At 46.0% G+C, this 23160-nt stretch overlaps 1 protein-coding gene and 1 long non-coding RNA gene across 2 annotated transcripts in view; one reads left to right on the forward strand and one right to left on the reverse strand.

Annotated features, from left to right (window-relative positions):
* Positions 1-23160, reverse strand: part of LOC135076647 (ankyrin repeat and KH domain-containing protein mask) — a 46367-nt gene that overhangs the window by 11139 nt on the left and 12068 nt on the right. The window contains exons 13-35 of the mRNA XM_063971069.1: positions 22428-22563; positions 21396-21818; positions 20766-21038; positions 18323-18491; positions 17506-17743; positions 16716-16848; positions 16417-16517; positions 15807-16023; positions 13453-13599; positions 12217-12339; positions 11508-11656; positions 10510-10668; positions 9062-9184; positions 8489-8641; positions 8156-8293; positions 7988-8125; positions 7820-7957; positions 7652-7789; positions 7484-7621; positions 7316-7453; positions 6669-6831; positions 4071-4185; positions 2813-3033 (exon numbers count right to left, since the gene is read on the reverse strand). Of these exons, the coding sequence (XP_063827139.1) occupies positions 2813-3033; positions 4071-4185; positions 6669-6831; positions 7316-7453; positions 7484-7621; positions 7652-7789; positions 7820-7957; positions 7988-8125; positions 8156-8293; positions 8489-8641; positions 9062-9184; positions 10510-10668; positions 11508-11656; positions 12217-12339; positions 13453-13599; positions 15807-16023; positions 16417-16517; positions 16716-16848; positions 17506-17743; positions 18323-18491; positions 20766-21038; positions 21396-21818; positions 22428-22563 (3871 nt within the window). The remainder of the gene's footprint in view (positions 1-2812; positions 3034-4070; positions 4186-6668; positions 6832-7315; positions 7454-7483; positions 7622-7651; positions 7790-7819; positions 7958-7987; positions 8126-8155; positions 8294-8488; positions 8642-9061; positions 9185-10509; positions 10669-11507; positions 11657-12216; positions 12340-13452; positions 13600-15806; positions 16024-16416; positions 16518-16715; positions 16849-17505; positions 17744-18322; positions 18492-20765; positions 21039-21395; positions 21819-22427; positions 22564-23160) is intronic.
* On the forward strand, positions 13990-14600 carry LOC135076812 (uncharacterized). Its single transcript, XR_010258335.1, has 2 exons — positions 13990-14142; positions 14318-14600. It is a non-coding gene; the product is annotated as an uncharacterized LOC135076812 (long non-coding RNA).

The following is a 23160-nucleotide window of genomic DNA, read 5'->3' on the forward strand; positions in this document are numbered from 1 at the left end:
ACTCCCTCTGTGCCTAAGTTCAGGTTGACCTTTCTCTTCTAATTCTACCTATAAACTTAAGTCTTTGTAGCACAAGTAAAGGTAATCAAAAGTTTCATCATGCATGTGTGAGGGGTGTCTTTATGAGGGGTATCTACGGCTTTATGTCTTTGTAGAATAAAAGCAACTCAAGGCAAAGTCCTATAGACTAAGAGCTAGTGAACGCCAGACCTACGTCATTTTATAAAAGCTGAAAGCTTGTCAGCGTATGCTCCCAATATAGGATATAATTTTGGTGAATTATGAAGTTAGGGTCATCGTGGCTTTGGCAGCTATAAAAAAAAAAACTGTCTGGCAAGGAGTTGGAACTGTCAAAACTGTCTGGCTGTTGGGGAAACTACTTCTAAAGTTCTAATTATTGCCCAAATATTATACGTAAAAATCAGATTTTATTGCTGGCGTTCTTTGACAGGTATCTACGTCTTTGTCTTCGTAGAACAAAAGCAACTCAAGGCAAAGTCCTAGTCATATTAATGTTCTGTAGGGCAGCGGTTCCCGAATGGTAGTCCGCGGAACCCTGGGGTTCCGTGGAAAGGCCGCAAGGGTTCCGTAAAAAATATTATCCCACGTTTCGTGACCCACGTTGTTCGCTCGCACCGACTTGTTTACGCACAAGGGAGGGGCAGGGCGTGCGGGTACTACTCCAGTACGGGGGTTCCGATAGGAAAAGTATTATCAACTAGCTTTCCGCCCGCGGCTTTGCGCTCGTGGTCTACATTTCTTTGCTATAAACCTCACGGAGCCCGAGACCTTTCCAACGAATGCAAAACCTTGGAAATCGGTTCGTGCGTTCTGGAGTTATAGCGTCAGGGAGGAAAACCAGACTTATTTTTATACAGGGTGTTAGGTAAATGGGTATATGAGCCGACACTAGCCCATGTTAGTATGGGCATATAAATAGTATGGTGAAGTCAGAAAATTGATATCTTCATTTTAATTATTTTAATTTTCATACAAATCGGATTTTATAAAATTAATTTTGTATGAAAATTTAAAATAATTAAAATTATGATATCAATTTTCTGACTTCACCATACCATTTATATGCATATGTTAACATGGGTTAGTGTCGGCTCATATACCCATTTACCTAACACCCTGTATAGTAGATTAGGGTTTCTTGGCAAAAAAAATTTGGGAAACCCTGCTGTAGGGTTACCTGCGGCGGCCGCTCGGCGGCGGCGGGCGTGGCGGGCGCGGGCGGCTCGGCGTCGTCGGCGCGCGGCGGCGGCGACTCGCGCGCCTTCAGCGGGGACACGCCGCCACACGCGCTCGTGCTGCTGGCTGGGCTGCTGAGCTGTACGACATTGACGAATTAGACGAGCTCTTATTTTAGTTTTTTTTTTAATTAAATTTACATGACAAATCGGGATGATCGAGTTCTTGAAAAAATTTTTTCAAGTCATAACAGGTGTCTATAACGCGAACGGAACAGCGAATATAAAGTAATCGAAATGAGGGTTTTCGCGATTGAAAAATCCGCCAGATGGCAATACGTAGACGCGAGGTCCAAATGCTGCATGATTGGTTATTTTTGACATGACATTGACAGATATGTCAAAATCCCTCGCGAAAACCCTCATTGAAGCAAATCAAAGTGGCAGTATGCTGACTAGCTGTAGATCCGATTGTCGAGTGACGATCACTCACTTATTTAGTATTGGAAATAAAAAAAACTGGTGCTACAATATACGTAAACTCGATACAAAGATCGCATTATGGATAATATGAACCTACGTTCAGCACCAGAATGAAGCTATTGGAGTAGCATGTATCCACTAGGGTTGCGGCAGCTATTGGCTCTGTGCACGATTACAGCGCCAACTAGCGTCCACAACTTTGTGGGCTCTGTCACATTGACATTTAGGTCGTATATTTGTGAAAAAATATCGAAATGAAAAAATAACAAATATTTTCGACTAATAAATTGTTGTGATACCACGATTTGGGTGGAAAAAAGGTTTTGAAATCATTTTGGTCATTCAAATCAAATGAGGTAAGTCCAAAAAGTGTGTTTAATTTTGATTGTGTCAGGGTTTGTTTACTTTATTTATAGTTGTAGTTTTACAGTAAAACAAAAAGAAAAAGATTATGTTACCCCCACCTAGTACTTCGCACCCAGCGAATAGCTAACCTACATCACCCGTTGTTTGCATCTACGTGGGAACTTTTGCTAGCCAATTTTGTGCCTTGTCTGGTTTACATACCTGAAGCGTGGGTCGTTTCTCAGCGGGCTGCGGCGCGGGCGCGGGTGTAGGAGGCGCTACGGGCGCGGACGCGGCTGGCGCGGTGGCCGTGAGTTTAGCAGCGAAGGTGTAGCGTGCGCCTACGATCACGCCAGTGTATTTTGAGCCTTATTCTTATACCAATAGTCAACATACCTGCAGCGTGGGTCGTTTCTCAGCGGGCTGCGGCGCGGGTGTAAGCGCGGGCGGCGCTACGGGCGCGGACGCGGCTGGCGCAGTGGCCGTGAGTTTAGCAGCGAAGGTGTGGGAGCGCGCGTTCACGATCGCACCCGTGTCTATACTTGCTAGCGTATTTTAAACCTTATTTTAACGTTAATATTCAACATACCTGCAGCGTGGGTCGTTTCTCAGCGGGCTGCGGTGCGGGAACAGGCGCGGGTGTAGGCGGCGCTACGGGCGCGGTGCGCGGTGGCAGTAAGCTTGGCCGCGAAGATGTGGGAGCGTGCGCCCACGATGGCTCCCGTGTAGGATAGCGTCGGAACCAATAAACATTATTTGCTAGACAATTTTGTGCCTTATTCACGTACCTGCAGCGTGGGTCGTTTCTCAGCGGGCTGTGGCGCGGGCGCGGGTGTAGGCGGCGCTACGGGCGCGGACGCGGCTGGCGCGGTGGCCGTAAGTTTAGCAGCGAAGGTGTGGGAGCGCGCGCCTACGATGGCTCCGGTGTAGGATAGCGTGGGCTTAGCGGCTGGCGCTGGTACGTTGCCGCTAGCGCCGGATGACGACGCGCGCTTCTCGCCTACTGCCACTGTTGGATGAAAATTAAGTTGTAGTACGTAACTTACAGAAAGGGGTGGAGAAGATCCTCCTGATCAAGACAAGACAAGATAATAATTAACATCAAATCATAAATTATATAATTATGAGAGCGCGCGCCAATACGTATGCGGCGCGCACGCACACACTGACAAAATTCAGCGCACCTCACCGCTAATCCACGCTAAATTTTGTCAGTGTGTGCGTGCGCGCCGCATACGTATTGGCGCGCTCACATACAAACCGCGCTCGGGCGTTTCTATGTAGATGACCTACTCATTTGTATTTACTCTGGTTATATTCCAAGTGACTCATACAGGAAGGCAGTGGCCAAGATTAGACATACAACAGGACAATCAATTGACATGTAAATGTTTATAGATCGTCAAATCAAATCAAACCTCACACATCCCGACACAAGGCCACCTGCGTGTACATTTTTGAACCCAGGAAAAATGCTATCCATCCTCATCTACCGCCAGAGCTCTACTAAAAACCTGGGGTGTTCAATCCTTTCCCGCTTAGTGGGACGGTGCCTTGTGAACTAGAATCGACCAAGACGCCTTCGACGGCTATCTCGCGCTGTATGGGCCCAACTTATGAATAACACGTCACATTAAAGCCTTGGGCAGACCAAACACGGGGCAGTAGCAGCGCAGTTTGAATGCGGGCCCGCGCAAGTTGTAATACAAGAAACTCTTTGAAGTATGTCACACCAAATTTGAACGCAGGTCCGCGCTCCAACCGCGCCGCACTGCAACTGCCGAAATACAAACGAGGCGGCGCGGGCGCGGGATAGAAGCGGCGCGAACGCGGGCCTGCGCTGTTGTATTACTATGGCGGCCATATTGAGACACCGGACGCAGGGCGGTAGCAGCGCGTTGAAAGCGGTTTTCGAATATTTAAATTTTTGACAACTGCTTTGAAACTTCGCTGCTTTAAGTGTGCCTCAGCCGCGCTGCAACTGACCCGCACTGCTTCTGACCCGTGTTTGGTCTGTGGAAGCCTTAATCGTTATTAGTTACTGACCGTGCAAACGCAGCTGCGGCGGGCGCGCGGTGGTGGCGTGCTGCTTGGTGGCGGCGGGCGCGCGCGCCGTCGGCGTGCTGCGGCTACTAGCGCTCGCGCTCACGCTGCTGCCCTGCTGGAGAATCAATCAACAAGCTCATAACATGGCCTCGTACTCATTATACCATCGTCAACAGTGTTAACTATCCATTGCCTGTCATGTTACTCGTTCTATCGCCAAGAATCGCCATTTGATGAAAGCGAGAGCAAAAACGGAAATGGATAGTTAACAGTGTGGCCGTGTGTGCTTGAAAAAGGACGTTGAGCAACTCGAATAAGCAAAGAAAAAGATCGCTTCTTTGAAAGCGAGACTACGGAATGTTTTTATAATCGACGCAAAGATTCGTGACAGGCGGGGCCGCGTCTTTCCATTCTATACATAGCCAGAACGCAAGGGTGTGAAACTAATCGAGTATAGTTTGGATATGACTTTTTTTACTAAGCTCCTCCAAACTATACACGACCAGTACGCATACGCTGCGTACTGCTCGCGTATACTTTGTAGTGACTTAGGTCAATTATCTTCCTCCAAAATATACTTCGCCAGTACGCATACGGACTAATCATGTATGTATTGTAATGAGTGCGTGATTACAATTTATACGCGAGTAGTTGCATGCTAGTCATTTTGACTTATTGACCTCTCTTTCTATTACATACTAGCTTTCCGCCCGCGGCTTCGCTCGCGTGGAATTTTGTCTGTTACAGAAAAACAATATCGCGCGCGTATTTGCTCACCGTTTAGACCTACCCTGGACTACGACAAACATTTTAAAACCAAAATCAGCTCAATCGGCCCAGCCGTTCTCGAGTTTTAATCAGACTAACGAACATCAATTCATTTTTATTTATATAGATAGATTGATTCATATCTGCGTGTCTACTTTAAACATTGAATCATCTTACGACACGTGTCATTATTTTGATAAAGGATTTTTTGGTGTTTCTTATTCTGCCATAGAAAAGATATTTGTTTTGGGGCTGATATTTCACCAATTGTAGGTATGGAAATATGTCAAAATGATTTTGTTCTTGAGATAAAAGTTAATAAATAAAATAAATAAATATCCTTAGACATTTTACACTGCGCTTCTAGTCCCAAACTAAGCAAAGCTTGTACTATGGGTACTAGACAACGGATATAAACATAATTAAATACTTTTTTTTTGTAAATACATACTTATTATACATAGAAAACACCCAGTCCAATACAAACAAATATGTTCATGCACACAAATGTTTGTACTGTGCGGGAATCGAACCCGCTACCACTTCGAACCACTACACCAAACGGCCGACAATACAAACCTAGCATTTAAAGTCTCGCATAATATTGTATTTAATGCGCGTTGAACTTTCTTCTCTCACTCTCTCTCATATTAATTAAATTGTTATTTAATTTGAAATCTACCTAATCAATTTAATTTCAAAAACCACTTACAATAGTTTTAAAAATCTAGATTTATTATAGATTCAGTAAAATAATAATATTTTATGTAATAATATCAAATAAATGTAATTTTAAATATAGTTCCATATTTTACTGAATTTTACTAAATCAATATCAACTAAACACACTCTAGTCAAGTGTAAGTGGTGTAGTAGAAACTAATCGAGTATAGTTTGGAGATGACTTTTTTTACTAAGCTCCTCCAAACTATACACGATCAGTACGCAAAATTCGTGTATAGTTTGGAGTCACAGATTTACAAACAGGCACTCCGAAATATACACGAGCAGTTTCCTATGGGTGCGTTCTGGCCATGTATAGAACGGAAAGACGCGGCGTGGCCATAAGTAATTTTTGAAACAGAGATGCACACTCGCCGATACTGTATTAATTATTACGTATCATAAATAGCGCTATGCTTGCCTCTTATTGACGTCAACTTTAACCAGTGTGAGTGCGAGAGAAAACTTGATAAATTTTAATACACCACCTGCCACGAGTTTTGCGCCGAGTATAGTGCATCTTACACCTGTAAACCAAAGTGGAAGGTAATGTTCATCCTAAAAAGGTTGGTTTACAGAACATAGCTCATACTTGCGGCTTCCGCCCGTGAATCTCGGTTTGCCATAGAAAGACTTCATCGGGCACATACATGTCTTTCAAACACTGCTTTTCCCTGGATCTTGAACTTTCTCTATACCAAATTTCGTTTAAATTGGTTTGATGGTCCAAACCTAACAATAAGGCCCAGAACAGACGGTGAAACGCAACTGCAACTGCTAGTTACTTTTGAGTTGCATCTAAGTTTCTGCCATAGCGTCCATTGAGAGACCACACATGACGCGACCAGTTTGAAACTTTCAGTTTCAGTTTCATTCATAAGAATCATCAGAAAGTTGCAGTTGCGTTTCACCGGCTGTTCTGGGCCCTAGTAGACAAGAGTTACAATCTCATTCATAATACTACGAAAGTTTATTTATTTGTATTAGGAAGACCAGAAAATAACTTAACATTGTTACGATTTAAATATCATAAGAAATCGAATTTAGATAAGATTTTATGGATTAGATAAGGATAGTATGGATTTAAATGATGTTATAGTGTGGTACCTTGGGCGGCGGCTGCTTGGGCGGCTTGGGCTGCGGCGGCTGCGGCTGCGGCGGCGGCTGCTTGGCGGGCTTGGGCGGCAGCAGCGCCGCGATGTCCGCCTCGGGATCGCGGATCATGGCCGCGATCAGCGAGCCCGCTTGCTTCGTGGCCTCCGCTGAGCCCCTGGGAATATAATATTATGTTAGTCTTGACTTTAGAATCATCAGCCCAGCCAACTTGGTGATTTATCTTTTTGTTATTGTTTGGGGTCTCCTCCCAATCTCAATCTTCAGTCGCCGTTATTTGTTAGATCGCAATGCAAGAAGTCATGCAAAGTGATTTCAAAAACGACTGAGGGAGAAGCCACACGGTGCGGTACGGTCGCGGCGCGGCGCCGATGTCGCTGCGGAAAAATCAATGATATGCCAGACGGTGAGCTCCGGCACCGCACCGTAGGCACACCGCACTTCCGATTGAGCAAGACGATGCCGTGTGGCTTCTCACTATCAAACAAAAAGCAAATGTCTCGAAAAATGAACATCTTACGGTGATAAATCATCTGCGCGTGCGCGCTGTTTTAACACTGTCCTGTTACAAACTTAGTACTGGGAAATAATCATGTTGCAAACAATATGTAAAATCGTGCGACATCATCTCGAGCACTCACTTGATGGTGATGATGCGCTCGCCCTGGCCCTTGCTCTGCTTGTCGACCTCGATGTGCGCGCCGGTGGCGGCGCGGATGGCGTTGATGTTGCTGCCCGCGCGCCCGATCACCCGCGAGACGGCGTGCGACGCCACGACACTATCGTGCGACATCATCTCGAGCACTCACTTGATGGTGATGATGCGCTCGCCCTGGCCCTTGCTCTGCTTGTCGACCTCGATGTGCGCGCCGGTGGCGGCGCGGATGGCGTTGATGTTGCTGCCCGCGCGCCCGATCACCCGCGAGACGGCGTGCGACGCCACGACACTATCGTGCGACATCATCTCGAGCACTCACTTGATGGTGATGATGCGCTCGCCCTGGCCCTTGCTCTGCTTGTCGACCTCGATGTGCGCGCCGGTGGCGGCGCGGATGGCGTTAATGTTGCTGCCCGCGCGCCCGATCACCCGCGAGACGGCGTGCGACGCCACGACACTATCGTGCGACATCATCTCGAGCACTCACTTGATGGTGATGATGCGCTCGCCCTGGCCCTTGCTCTGCTTGTCGACCTCGATGTGCGCGCCGGTGGCGGCGCGGATGGCGTTGATGTTGCTGCCCGCGCGCCCGATCACCCGCGAGACGGCGTGCGACGCCACGACACTATCGTGCGACATCATCTCGAGCACTCACTTGATGGTGATGATGCGCTCGCCCTGGCCCTTGCTCTGCTTGTCGACCTCGATGTGCGCGCCGGTGGCGGCGCGGATGGCGTTGATGTTGCTGCCCGCGCGCCCGATCACCCGCGAGACGGCGTGCGACGCCACGACACTATCGTGCGACATCATCTCGAGCACTCACTTGATGGTGATGATGCGCTCGCCCTGGCCCTTGCTCTGCTTGTCGACCTCGATGTGCGCGCCGGTGGCGGCGCGGATGGCGTTGATGTTGCTGCCCGCGCGCCCGATCACCCGCGAGACGGCGTGCGACGCCACGACACTATCGTGCGACATCATCTCGAGCACTCACTTGATGGTGATGATGCGCTCGCCCTGGCCCTTGCTCTGCTTGTCGACCTCGATGTGCGCGCCGGTGGCGGCGCGGATGGCGTTGATGTTGCTGCCCGCGCGCCCGATCACCCGCGAGACGGCGTGCGACGCCACGACACTATCGTGCGACATCATCTCGAGCACTCACTTGATGGTGATGATGCGCTCGCCCTGGCCCTTGCTCTGCTTGTCGACCTCGATGTGCGCGCCGGTGGCGGCGCGGATGGCGTTGATGTTGCTGCCCGCGCGCCCGATCACCCGCGAGATGGCGTGCGACGCCACTGACACTTTCTTGCAGCTGTGAAATGTATCATTAAGTCAGTTTGAGGAGACAATATGCCACCGGTGTCGGTGTTGCACTGTTGATTCGAGAATCAGGTCACGTGGAAAACGTATCAAGTCAGTTTTATAATAATTTGCGAGACAGGCGAGAATAACCTGACGGTGTCGTACTGCCGATTCGAGGTTCAAAGAACCTCGTCAAGCGATGAACTATTAGGCTGAGTTGCACCACCTAATTTTAACCGTAACAATAACCGGTGCCTTTTGCATGGAGTTTGACAGATTTTAACACGAGCATTCATTTGAACATCATGTGATTTTCCAACATTTTATTATATTTCTCTGCTTGTATTTCGTGACCCCAAAGTTATTACATAAAATCTAATCCTCTGGAAAATGTGTCACTTATATTTTAAAATAGTTGCTTATGACTCACCCCGGCTCAACGGTGGAGAGCGTCTGCACGCTGGACTTGCGCACGACCTCCTTCCAGCCGTCCTCGCGCCGCCCGCCCACGCAGCCGCCCTTGGGCGACGTGCTCTTGCCCTCTGCCTCCAGTCTGCGCACCAAGCCACATTGTTACACTCGTGTCATACATAGCGACTGCTAAACTTATCACCGGGAACATGGACGTGACTATTCTGGGCTTATTCCACTATTCCCCGTTGACAATCCCCATCAACGGGGATTAGTGAACTTTTTGTTCACTATTCCCCGTTATTATAGGATTTTATTTTTAACATTATAAGCTCCAATTGGCGTTAACGGGGAATAGTGAACAAAAAGTTCACTAATCCCTGTTGACGGGGAGTTCGTTCGTTCGTTTCAGCCGAAAGACGTCCACTGCTGGACAAAGGCCTCCCCCAAGAATTTCCACAAAGACCGGTCCTGCGCCGCTTGCATCCAGGTACCTCCCGCGACCTTCACCAGATCGTCGGTCCACCTAGTGGGAGGCCTGCCCACGCTACGTCTTCCAGCTCGTGGTCGCCACTCAAGAACTGACGGGGAGTGTCAATGGGGAATAGTGGAATAAGCCCTATTCTGAATGTAATCATTTACTTTACACTTATGCCTTGATCACACGTACCGAGCAAACGGGCGAGACAGTGCTCTCGCTCGGCCGAGTACTCGGTGTGTATGAACATTACGGCGAGTGCGCTCGGCCGAGTTTTTTGGCGAGACAGATACTTACTCGACGAATCACTAAACTCTCTCGGCCTAGTATCATTTTACCTGTCTCGCCCGTCCACTCAGTAGGTGTGATCAAGGCTTTACAGCTGCGAGATTAAGCAGCGTAACTCAAATTCCTAATCATGAGACTGTTGCGCTGGTGATCCTAGTAACTATAAGTTGTTGATACATTGGCGGGACAACTACATAGATCGTTGTGGAGCTAAACTTGTCGACCTGTAACTTTGTACTAAGTACTACGCCTAATAGGCTGTTTTAATTTAGTTAGGTATGCAAAAATTTGTTATTAATAACCTGTTCCAAGATTGTTAACATAATTTGCATAATGATGACGAGTTACATATTTTTGCTAAACACCACCACAATAAATACCAATCTATTAACCCAAACATGATGCAGAATAAGCAGTGGATGGGTGCAATTATGCTACTGATAATTTATTTACGGCATGCAATCCTGGTATACGACATAGCGACACGAGTATCATACAGACAACAGCATATCAAGCTAAATACTGAAAAATCTTATTTTATTTCGTTGTAAGAGATGCTTTTTGGAACAATATTACAGTCTGATATGCTGCCGAATGTACTGTACACACCGTGAGGACGAACAAACTTGACACTGATCATGTTCCTTATGTCCCGTTACTAATGATATTTCGTGATGTCGACAAATACAATCTCAACTTACTGATACTTGTGTGACTTTTTAACTTTTTCTGTCGTGTCAAACTCGTCCTTGTCCACATTGTGCCTAGTGGATTCGAACACTTGACTCTTTCTAGAGTTATTCCCGTATTTATTTACATTTTGTACTGTAATGCTCTTAGGGCTATCCTCTTCAGGTTTTCTGTAAGAACAAATATTTTATTCCTATACCCCCTTTTTCAGCACCATAACCTTATACTTAACACTATAGATAAGAAGTTAAGCATTATCCACACTAAAACAAGCATGCACAAAAATCATATTAACAACGATTAACTATTAGGAGCCCAACATAACTATAGTTTTAAATGCAAATTAACTACATGTCATTTGAAAGCAGAAAATTACTATCAAGCTAATTCCTCAGTACTTTTAAAACAAAATAAGATAAATTCATCAATTATAAAACAAAGAAACCACACCCAGAGGTCAAGAAAAGTATCGACCTTTAGAAAGATATCAAACCAAAATTCCTGAGGGAATTCCTTTTGGGAAAATATCTAAGTCTAGAGAGAGTAGTCAATATTCTGTCTGAAGATCTACTAAGATGACTGCTTTAACATAAAATTTAATTAAACTAACACTTCTAAGTTCTAAGTGCATTCACAATGAACTTTACAAATATAAGTGCAGTGTATTTTGCCCTTTCTAAAGGTCGACACGACTAGCAGACTATTTTACTGAGGAATTTCATTGGGGCCATCTCTACGCGACTGTTCAACTAAAACAAAGCACGAGGTTACTGTTATAGCAAAGCTTATATCTATAGTCTGGTCGCTGAGCACGTAGAATTTTGTCCATTGATCCCAAGCTACCCATCCTTATCGCTCGCGCGTAATTATATTGCTGTCGCCACTGTGCGACGGGCGCCCGCAGTGTGCGAGCGCAACAGCAACATAATTACGCGCGAGCGATAAGGATGGGTACTTGGGGTCATTGGACAAAATTCTACGTGCTCAGAGACCGGGCTTTAGTACATACTTGTCTCTCTTCTCTTGCCGAGGCGGCGCGGCGGGGGCCCGCGCGGGCGTGGGGGGAGGGGATGCAGGCGCGACATTCTCCTTCTCTTTCTTATCCGCCTTTGGGGTGCTCTCCTTCTCTGGCTTTGTCTCTAGTTTGGGTTTTGTCGGCTGCAAAAGATACAGTAATGTATTTCTGATAAATAAAGTGGCAGGCACATTCTTTTGCTAGTTTTATATGCCACAACGGATTTACAACTGTGCGCATTAAAGCCTTGGGCAGACCAAACGCAAGGCAGTTTGAATGCGGGCGCAAGTTGTAATACAAGAAACTCTTTGAAGTATGTCACACCAAATTTGAACGCGGGCCCGCGCTCCAACCGCGCCGCACTGCATCTGCTGAAATACAAACGAGGCGGCGCGGGTGCGGGACAGAAGCGGCGCGAACGCGGGCCCGCGCTGTTGTATTACTATGGCGGCCATATTAGCATGACACACTGGACGCAGGGCGGTAGCAGCGCGTTGAAAGCGGTTTTCGAATATTTAAATTTTTGACAACCGCCCGCGTTGCAACTGCTTTGAAACTGCGCTGCTTTCAGTGTGCCTCAGCCGCGCTGCAACTGACCCGCACTGCTTCTGACCTGCGTTTGGTCTGTGGAAGCCTTTAGTCTATTCTTAAAGGCATGAAATTACTGAAAGTTGATACAGATGATTTATTGGTTACCACTTACTTTGTCAGGTTGTTTCTTGTTGCTGGCTGCAGGTGGTGGGGGCGTTTTCTCCTCTTTCTTCTTCTTTTTGCACTTGGTGTTTTGCGCGGGGGGAGCTTTCACATCCGAGGAAGAGCATGAGCCCTGTGCAAAATTAATAATATTAATATGTAGCCGTAAAAGAAGTAAGTACAGTCCAACACATCAATTTTCCACAAAATGTCAATGAAAAAGTTCAAAAGCAGGAACTTTGCGCTAGTTTTATCCACTGGCAATGTAATTTTAGGGCATCCATTGCGTGAAGCGAACGTCGAGGACATCCACTATCGTGCGGCGCGGTGTTCTAAGTATTTCACTAAACATAAATGCGCGCGAGGATTCCATTTCACGGAACAGAGGAACTTAGTATTGGCAGGCTCCACTTATAGTGGCAAGTAGCTATTTTTGTTTTTGCAACATTTTTCTTTACTGCTCCACCCCTATTGGCTGTAGGGTGATGTTGTATAGCCTAGAATCCTAGAGCCTTCCTCGATAAATGGGCTATCCAACACAAAAATAATTTTTGAACCCGGACCAGTAGTTCCTGAGATTAGCGCGTTCAAGCAAACAAACTGTTCAGCTTAGAGGCTTTTTAGTATAGACTAGCTGTGCCCGCGACTTCGTACGTGTGAAAACTCATCATTTTCATTGTTGCTCTGCTTCTATTGATTGTAGCGTGATGTTGTATAGCTTATAGCCTTCCTCAATAAATGGGCTATTTAACATTGAAAGAATTTTTCAAATCAGACCAGTTGTTCCGAAGATTAGCGCGTTCAAGTAAACAAACAAACTCTTCAGGTTTATAATATTAGTATAGATAAAGTCTTCTTGTCATACTAATTATGCGATGAACCGATTTATTCTAAGATCAATGAAATTGTATAACTCCAAATACTGTCACTTAGATATTTTCAGCCTAAAACCAAACAAATTTAGGTCGTTGTTAAAACAGTAATTACCTATTTTACTGTTTTAACAACGATGCGATATTTCGAGTTTTAATTAATTGCCAAGTTATAATACTGTATTTAACATAGCATCTAAAAAAAATATTTTCTTTTTCTGTTTCTGTTTACTCAATTTTTATAAACGATACCTATGTATAAACTAATTGTGAAAACTATTTTGGCAAATGTGAAGTTTAATTGGTACCTCTATATGTGTTATAGAATGCTGTTTGTTTTCTTAACAATAAAATAAAATAGTGCGTGTGCGTACCTGCGAGTTGGCGTCGATGCCGGAGTCGCCCTCCTCCTTGGCGGCGGGCTCGTCGTCGGGCTCGCCGCCCTCGGAGCACTCGCCCAGCGCCTTCTCGCTGTACATCGAATTCTTGTCGTTCTCCGCCTGCAGTTTGCGACGTTCCTCCTGAGACACGTGGCGGTCAGATTACATTGTACCCCGGATGAAGTGCGAATCGATAAGACCCGCGTATTAATGGGTAGTTGACACCAATAACCAATGATTTCAAGACACAACTTTTTTTAAAATTACACTTTAATCTAGGAATTCAACAATTTAGCCCTAAAAACTGAGTTGGTTTTTCGTTTAATTCTCAAATGAATTCGCGAACTGGTGACATCAAAATTCGGATTTCCATACAAAATCTAGGGAGAATAGCGTTTATCAGTGTACTGTTTGAATAATTCTCCTTAGTGATGAGATTCGGCTCTGATGCATCGCACGCATGCACGTGTCGCCTCTGCAGCTATTGGCTCTGTGCACGATTACAGCGCCAACTAGCGTTCACAACTTTGTGGGCTCTGTCACATTGACATTTAGGTCGTATATTTGTGAAAAAATATCGAAATGAAAAATTAACAAATATTTTCAACTAATAAATTGTTGTGATACCACGATTTGGGTGGAAAAAAGGTTTTGAAATAATTTTGGTCATTCAAATCAAATGAGGTAAGTCCAAAAAGTGTGTTTAATTTTGATTGTGTCAGGGTTTGTTTACTTTATTTATAGTTGTAGTTTTACAGTAAAACAAAAAGAAAAAGCTACTTTAACGGTTTCATTATATAACAGTAAATATATTTAAATGTTCCTGTATCACAAGTAATAAATTAAATATCGTTTTCAGATCGAAATGAGTATTGTTTTGAAGACCGGGTTTGTGAGTTTTACAATATCAAATTCCAACCACAAACCGTATTTAAAGGAAAATTGTTGGTATTGGCTGGACAAGTCCGAGATGTAGAAGAATTAAGAACAAAACAAGGGCAGAGTTCAATAATTCACGCTCTCATCATAAGGCAAACATCTGTGCACAACAACTACTGTGACTCATTTTTGTACTACCACGTTGTATAGTCTAGTTATTTCCAAATTGTAAACGGCTATTAAACCAGCCCTATCGAAAAACAGTCCACTCTTTTATTTAAGTTCCCAGTAGGACCCTATTCATGCGATTAATTAATGATATTAAAATGTATTATGTAGAATCGCTTTGCCATTGACAGATACATCTGATGACAGAGCTTACATTATTTCTACTTTTGACCACCATGAGCGCTGCGATCGATTGTGTTACCCCCACCTAGTACTTCGCACCTAGCGAATAAGCAGACTGCGCAAAGGAGGTGCTGTATCCCCGCTCCCGTTATTATAGAAGAGTCATCGCATAAGAAGACAGACTAGTTTTACTATTAATTCACCAATTCATTAATTCAAAGTACCAGTCGACAGCACATCAGACTATATTCAGACATTTTCGTTTCAAAGTCGCCCCTATCGCAACTACGTAAGATACCACAGTGTTTACACGGTAATACTATCTATACAGTATTCCAACTCGGCCATATTTTTGAAATAAATGTCAACAGCCCCGCGGTACGTCACGGTATGACAACATGCGATAGGGCTGCTCACCTACAGTACCCATTCTAATTACATCTGTCTACGTAGAATTTCTATCTAGTTTTGTGATTGTAATTTTTTTTTATTTAGACAAACAAAATACTTTGTGAATGGAATAGGATAAAAATGCGTGTTGTTTTGTGATTAGTAGATTTAATTTAAAAAAATATACTAAAATAATTTTGAATCTACTAATCATAATGAGTATTGTAAGTACTCAATACTCATTATGGTTAGTAGATTCAAAATTGTTACTTTGTTAATTGTTAAATGACCTGTTACTTTAATTTCAGGCGGGCGAAATCGTTGGCAAAAGCTGGTTTTATACAATATATAATTTTCATTTCAAATCAAAATGACTGAACATGACCATTTCTGACAGTTAATGACTAGTTTTTGACAAATTTGACCGTAAATGACGGTCAGTCAAATTCAATCACCTTAGTTATTTTCAACACTAGGCCATCGACTTCCGTTCGGCACATTCGCGACACCCCTAATTTTTTCATCTCGACCACGTCCCGAAATTTGAAATTCGAAGGAAAGCTCGCGTTTCGTCGGTTTATATGAAGTTACAATACTGTATGATATTATTACCGTGGTGTTTACGTTGACGTGCTGTCGACTGTACACAGTGTCAATTGACTGGCATGTCACAAGTGTCAACTACCCCGAGCTCAGCTGTCAATACTCACTGCCTGCGTAGTACCGACCTTCTTCTCCATCTTCTTCTTCTTCTTGCGCTCGCGGCGGCGCGCGGCGGCCTGGCGGCGCGTCTCCTCGCGGCAGCGCTCGGCGTCCAACTCCTCAAGTAAGATGGTCGCGTTTTGGTTGGCGCGCGCCGCTTGCGTCTCTTTGGCCGCGCGGATCACGCGCACGCACTCCTGGCATTTCTCAAGGAGTTCCTTGTCCGATATTGTACAGATGTACCTGACGAACGTAATAATGACATTATTATCAGGCTCCAGTTACAGAAAATCTATTCATGAAAAATCTCATCATGTTATAAAGTTTCTTTTCTGCAAATAGGGTTTTAAATAGAGCTTTAGACATCTCAGTATTACTTTAATTCTACTACTGCTTCGGGAAAGTAAATTAGCCAATGCTGAGAAGCAGCGCCAGAAACTCGGTCACCATTGTGAGCGTATTTTTCAAGGGTTTACATGAAAAGACAAATTCTAATGCATTAACATAACTATACGTAAACATAATTGCACACTACTAAACTACTAAATTTTTTCGCCACAATAAGTTTTACATCCTACATTGATACAGCCTATCCAAAACTGAACGATAAAGTAATGAAAAATAAGTAATACAAACCTTGTCATTTCCTGGTCAGAGGGGAACTGCGTAACTACGCCTACCATCCATTTAACTACTTTAGTATGGCCCTTTCTAAATGCGGCCATTAGGCATGAAACCTGAAATATAAATTAACTATTTAGCCATCAATTACATATCAATTTTCAATATCATTCTGCCATTCATCTCCTTAGACATTATTATTAGGCATTGGACATCTGCTGTACCGCTTATCAAGCAAATAAATGAATTCTGATTTGATTTTGATTTGATTAGACATTTTAACTTCATTTGTTTATTCTGTTTGGTGACGTCACCTTTCTATTGTCCTGCGAGTCGATGTCCGCGCCGGCTGCGTAGAGCATTTCGACGACTGTGAGGTGGCCGCCGTTGGCCGCCAGCCACAGGGGGGAGTTGCCTTTTTTGTTTTTCACCTCTACCGCCGCTCGCCTAGGGGATTACAGTATAAGATAAAAGTGAAAGAAAAAAAAAGCTAAAAGAGTGAACTAGGTATATGAATGTTAGCTAGAATAACCATGTGCTTGCTACCTCATAACCTCGACACAGGTTTTCCCTTAACCTATAACGGGCAAGTGCCTCGGCTATGATGAACTACATAATGTATTTGATACTCGGTACGAGTGGTCTAGTAGTATGCATGATAATGAGGAATACAAAGAAACAATAAGACATTGTGTGCTGTTACTCTGTAAGGCACACATTTGCGAACGTAACCTTTTTACATTACGTGCTAGCTTCCTATATTGCTATCCCTCACTCCTGTGTAACTTATTCAAAAATTCAAAATTATTTATTGTGAAACATAGGTATTTACAGATAAAATTATTGAGTGTAAGTAGTGTGGTGTGTCTTACGATTTTAATTATTTTCAGTTTTAACCCTTCGAATCAAATTGCGACGACTCTGATCAGCGTTAGATGACCTACAAGACTTTACACTGGATTTTAAAATATTATACCTTGAAATAAGGTTTCAATTTTATTTTACTTTCCTATAAAATTGAACGAATGATCGCGTGAACTTCACTTAGTACAAGTGTATAGAAACGTTAAACTGAGCATTCTTATAGTACTTAGATTTACACACCTCTGCAGCAGCAGCTCGACGAACTTGGTGTGTCCTTTATCCGCGGCGATGGTGAGCGCGGTGTCGCGCGACGAGGGCACGGGCGGCGCGTTGACGTCGGCGCCCTTGTCCAGCAGCACGCGGCCCACCTCGACGTAGCCGCCGCTGGCCGCCTCCATGAGCGGCGTGAGCCCCGTCTTGGCGCGGTGCTCCACGTTCGCCTTGCGGTCTAGGAGCAGGCTCACCACCTCGTGCCGGCCTGGTAGGGAAAGCTAACGTTAGTGACTTCGTCTTTGACGTTAGACTCTTGACAAAGTGGTCGTGATTTGTTATGGGTGGATGTTGCTCGCCAAAATAAATTGTAAGAAAACAGCTGTTTGAAGAAAGCGAGAGCATCATGCCTTCGGAAAATAGTGACGTCACAAAATCTCAATACCAATTCTATGGAGAAACATCGTTTTGATCATAAAAAAGCAAGTCAATAGATTGGTTGTTTTGTTCGAGCATGTGTCTTCACTATCACTACATAATATAAAACAAAGTCGCTTTCCGCTGTCTGTCTCTATGTATGCTTAACTACGCAATGGATTTTGATGCAGTATTTTTAATAGATAGTGATCCGGGGCGGATCACTAGTTAAAGATATAACCTGCAAAATTTACGACTTTAAGTGATAGCGGGTGGGGCACATAGCTCGTAGAACTGATGACCGTTGAGTCAGAAAAGTTCTCCAGTGACGACAACGGACCGAAGAACGTAATTTAGGCAGACCTTGACAGGATCACCCGTCTTCATCCAGGTGGACACCCTCTAGTTGAAACAATATAACCCTACATACCTTGGAAGCAGGCGAGCGTGAGCGCGGTGTTGCGGTTGGTCTCGATCTGCGCGTTGATGTCGGAGCCGCAGTCAAGCAGCAGGCGCACGGCCGCCGTGTGTCCGTTCATGGCCGCCAGCATCAACGGCGAGATGCCCAGCTTCGAGCCCGTGCGGGAGTTGATCTCCGCCTGTGACAGAATGTATTGTATAGTCAAGTTTCACGCGACAGCCGAGCTAAAGAGAATTTAGAATTTCGTACAATGAGGGCTATCGTTTTAGCGCTCACCAGTTAGCGCCACTGTAGAGTAAGGTCCTGTCACTTGCTAGTAGCGAAGACAGTGACACCAACTTGTGAGCGCTAAAGTGGTAGGACTATCGCATTTGCACTCATCAAGATGGCGCCACTGTAGAGTAAGGTCCTGTCAATCGCCAGGGGTGCCAACTGTTAAGTATAAAAACGATAGCCCTCATTAGGCCCAGAACAGACGGTGAAACGTAACTGCAATGAAACTGCAACTGCTAGTTATTTCTGAGTTACATCTAAGTTTCTGCCATAGCGTCCGTTGAGAGACCACACATGACGCGACCAGTTTGAAACTTTCAGTTTCATTCATCAGAATCATCAGAAAGTTGCAGTTTCGTTTCACCGTCTGTTCAGGGCCTTACCCCAAGCTATGCGATGGATAGCTTAGGATCATTGCACGAAATTCTGTTTGTTCGGGGACTGGCTTAACACTTGAATGAATAAATACACTGTGAATTAAAAAGCTTCAGTTAAATCAAGGCGTTTAACCCCGCGATAGTAGACAGCAAAGTGGTATACATTCACGCGTTCGCGTTCCAGACGTTCACTATGAAAAATGTCTAAGATTTAAAAAAACAGAAACATCAAAATAACAAGCACGATCTGATCTTCACCTCTGCTTGCAGACGCCGCGCCGCGGCCAATCAGAGAACGCGTCGATGTGAACAGATTGCTACAAGTTGGTACACGACATCTTCTCGCTACCGTGCACGTCATCGTGAACGTAAGCTGAACGCCTTGGTTTGGCTGAAGCTAAGAATTGGCAAGGTCGGGCTCTAACATTCATTTCTAATGCCGCAAACCTCGACTAACCTGGTGGTGCAACAGCAGCCGGATGATATTGACGTAACCACCCGACGCGGCGAGCGACAGCGGAGTATAATCCGATACGTTGCAGTGCTCCTTGTTGGCGCCGCGGCTGAGGATGAGCTCGACGACCTCGTAGCGGCGTACATGACCAGTGGCTGCTGCTAGACACTTTGTTATTAGTTTGTGAGGGCTTACCTGGTGGTGCAACAGCAGCCGGATGATATTGACGTATCCGCCCGACGCGGCGAGCGACAGCGGCGTATAGTCCGACACGTTGCGGTGCTCCTTGTTGGCGCCACGGCTGAGGATGAGCTCGACGACCTCGTAGCGGCGTACATGACTAGTGGCTTCTGATATGTAGAGGCTGTTGATAGTTTGTAAGGGCTTACCTGGTGGTGCAACAGCAGCCGGATGATATTGACGTATCCGCCCGACGCGGCGAGCGACAGCGGCGTATAATCCGACACGTTGCGGTGCTCCTTGTTGGCGCCGCGGCTGAGGATGAGCTCGACGACCTCGTAGCGGAGTATTATTGACCAGTGGCTGCTGCTAGACGCTTTGTTATTAGTTTGTAAGGGCTTACCTGGTGGTGCAACAGCAACCGGATGATATTGACGTATCCGCCCGACGCGGCGAGCGACAGCGGCGTATAATCCGACACGTTGCGGTGCTCCTTGTTGGCGCCGCGGCTGAGGATGAGCTCGACGACCTCGTACCGGAGTATTATTGACCAGTGGCTGCTGCTAGACGCTTTGTTATTGGTTTGTGAAGGCTTACCTGGTGGTGCAACAGCAGCTGGATGATATTGACGTATCCGCCTGACAACGGAGTATAGTCCGACACATTGCGGTGCTCCTTGTTGGCGCCGCGGCTGAGGATGAGCTCGACGACTTCATAGCGGCGTACATGACTAGTGGCTTGTGCTATGTAGAGGCTGTTGATAGTTTGTAAGGGCTTACCTGGTGGTGCAACAACAGCCGGATGATATTGACGTATCCGCCCGACGCGGCGAGCGACAGCGGCGTATAGTCCGACACGTTGCGGTGCTCCTTGTTGGCGCCGCGGCTGAGGATGAGCTTGACCACCTCGTACCGGAGTATTATTGACCAGTGGCTGCTATATAGATGCTTTATTATTAGTTTGTGAGGGCTTACCTGATGGTGCAACAGCAGCCGGATGATATTGACGTATCCGCCCGACGCGGCGAGCGACAGCGGCGTATAATCCGACACGTTGCGGTGCTCTTTGTTGGCGCCGCGGCTGAGGATGAGCTCGACGACCCCATAGCAACGTACATGACTAGTGGCTTCTGCTATGTATAGGCTGTTTATAGTTTGTAAGGGCTTACCTGGTGGTGCAGCAGCAGCCGGATGATATTGACGTATCCGCCCGACGCAGCGAGCGACAGCGGCGTATAATCCGACACGTTGCGGTGCTCCTTGTTGGCGCCGCGGCTGAGGATGAGCTCGACGACCTCGTAGCGGCCGCCGCTGCAGGCCAGCGAGAGCGGCGTGTCCTTGGTGCGCTCGGACTGCGCCTCGATGTCGGCGCCATGGTTCAGGAGGATCTCGACGATCTTCTCGTGGCCCGCCGTCGCTGCCAGGATGAGGGGTGTGAAGCCCTGTGGGGTTGCAATGACAAAGATTAGTTATGAATAAACACATCCATGTATAGCATAGCAAACATGTGAGTACACACCATACTGACTGATCATGGTTATTATTTGATTTGTTAACAATAACTAAAATTGGTGTTTACGCTGTTTTATTGCTGATTATCTCTCTTTAAGACAACCCATCGTTCGATGTACCGACGATATCAAATAGCTGTATCAAAACAGTTCTCGAGGAGGCTTACTTCTAGCTCTAGGAACTCTGCATCGAAATGATATTGGTGATCTATAATAGATTGTCGTGTTTAGTGAAGAAGTGAGGTGCAGGTCAAGAACTTGATTGTTGTAGTTAAAACAATCACGCACCTTCTTGTCGCGGTGCTCGATGTCGGCGCCGCGCGACAGCAGCAGCTCGACCAGCTCCTCGTGGCCGCCGGCGGCCGCGAGCGTGAGCGCGGTGTCGTGGTTGGAGTCGGTCTCGGTGTCCACGTCCATGGCGGAGTAGGCGGCGGGCGCGGCGGGGTCGGGCCCGCGTCGTGAGTCACGTACCTTCTTGTCGCGGTGCTCGATGTCGGCGCCGCGCGACAGCAGCAGCTCGACCAGCTCCTCGTGGCCGCCGGCGGCCGCGAGCGTGAGCGCGGTGTCGTGGTTGGAGTCGGTCTCGGTGTCCACGTCCATGGCGGAGTAGGCGGCGGGCGCGGCGGGGTCGGCGCCGCGCGTGCGGCCCGCGCCGGCGCCCGCGTTGGCGGCCCCGCCCGCGCCGCCGAACCGCGTTTGGGAGCAGCGGCCCTGTTGAGAACATTATGTTAATACTTGACACTTATACCACACCCATATCCTGTTCCTCAGCTAATCTAATGTAAATAAAATTGATGACTATCATTCATTGCTGGTATACTTAAAAGCGAAAAACTATCGAAGTCAAAAATATGACGTTAAAAACTGAAAAAGACAAACATGTTTGGAGTGTTGTCTCGCGATTATACCTTTAAATATGGCACTCTTGATAAACTGAGTTGTGAACTTGTGCTATATCATCTCAGCATTGATCGAAGCAATAAAGTTTAAACCGTACTGGGACATGTAAATGCGCTATTTGAAAGCTTGATTACTGAAAACGATTTTTGTGACTGAAAACAGGACCATCTCCTGTTTTAATGACAGATGACGACTGGATCAAAAACCTTGTTCCTGTCCTAAGGGTATTTTTAATATCGTGCGGATTTTATCACAGTCGCAATATTGTCCTGCGTCCCCATGCCCCCATGTGCTTATTTCACGGATTACAATACTTGTACGAAAAGGATACTTGCAGGTGTCACACATACAGGGCAATCCCGTGTGCGTGATGAAATCAGCATGGTATTAAAAACATCTCAATAAAATTAAAGCACCCACCTTGACCTTCTTCTTGAGCACCTGGTTGGGCGGGTGGTGGTGCTTGGCGTGGTGCGGCGCCGGCGGCTGCGGCAGCGCGGGCGCCGCCCCCGCGCCCGCCGCCCCCGCCGCGCCCGCCATGAACGTGCCGCCCGATCTGGTGGCACAAATAAAATGTTTAGTGTAAAGCCTGGTCCGTGAGCACGTAGAATCCCGTCCAATGACCCCAAGCTACCCATCCTTATCGCTCGCGCGTAATTATATTGCTGTCGCGACTGTGCGACGGGCGCCCGCAGTGAGTGTGCGAGCGCGACAGCAACATAATTACGCGCGAGCGATAATGATGGGTAGCTTGGGGTCATTGGACAAAATTCTACGTGCTCACAGACCGGGCTTTAATAGTAAACTACAACTGTTGCCATACTAACGACTCTCAATAATGATATAAGTTCTACGCATTTTAGTACTGCTTCTTCTCAGCACAGTAGTCAATATAAACCTGCTCTTGAACGAACATCCAGGGTAATAATGAAAAATGTTCTTGATAGACTTAATTTCAGGCAGATTGTTGCAATACCTACGAAATTGGCTACGTTTTATAGGTATTGCCTGATAATCTGCCTGAAATTAGTTTCATGAGCTCTACAGAGCAGTATTGTCGCAAAATGTTGCTCTAAGACCTTGTAGTTTAAGAGTATATCGGCATTGTTGCCATCGTTTACAGCGTTGTGTAGCATTACTAAAACTGATCAAA

This window comes from Ostrinia nubilalis, chromosome 12 (assembly GCF_963855985.1).
Source record: "Ostrinia nubilalis chromosome 12, ilOstNubi1.1, whole genome shotgun sequence".
NCBI classification, from domain to species: domain Eukaryota; kingdom Metazoa; phylum Arthropoda; class Insecta; order Lepidoptera; family Crambidae; genus Ostrinia; species Ostrinia nubilalis.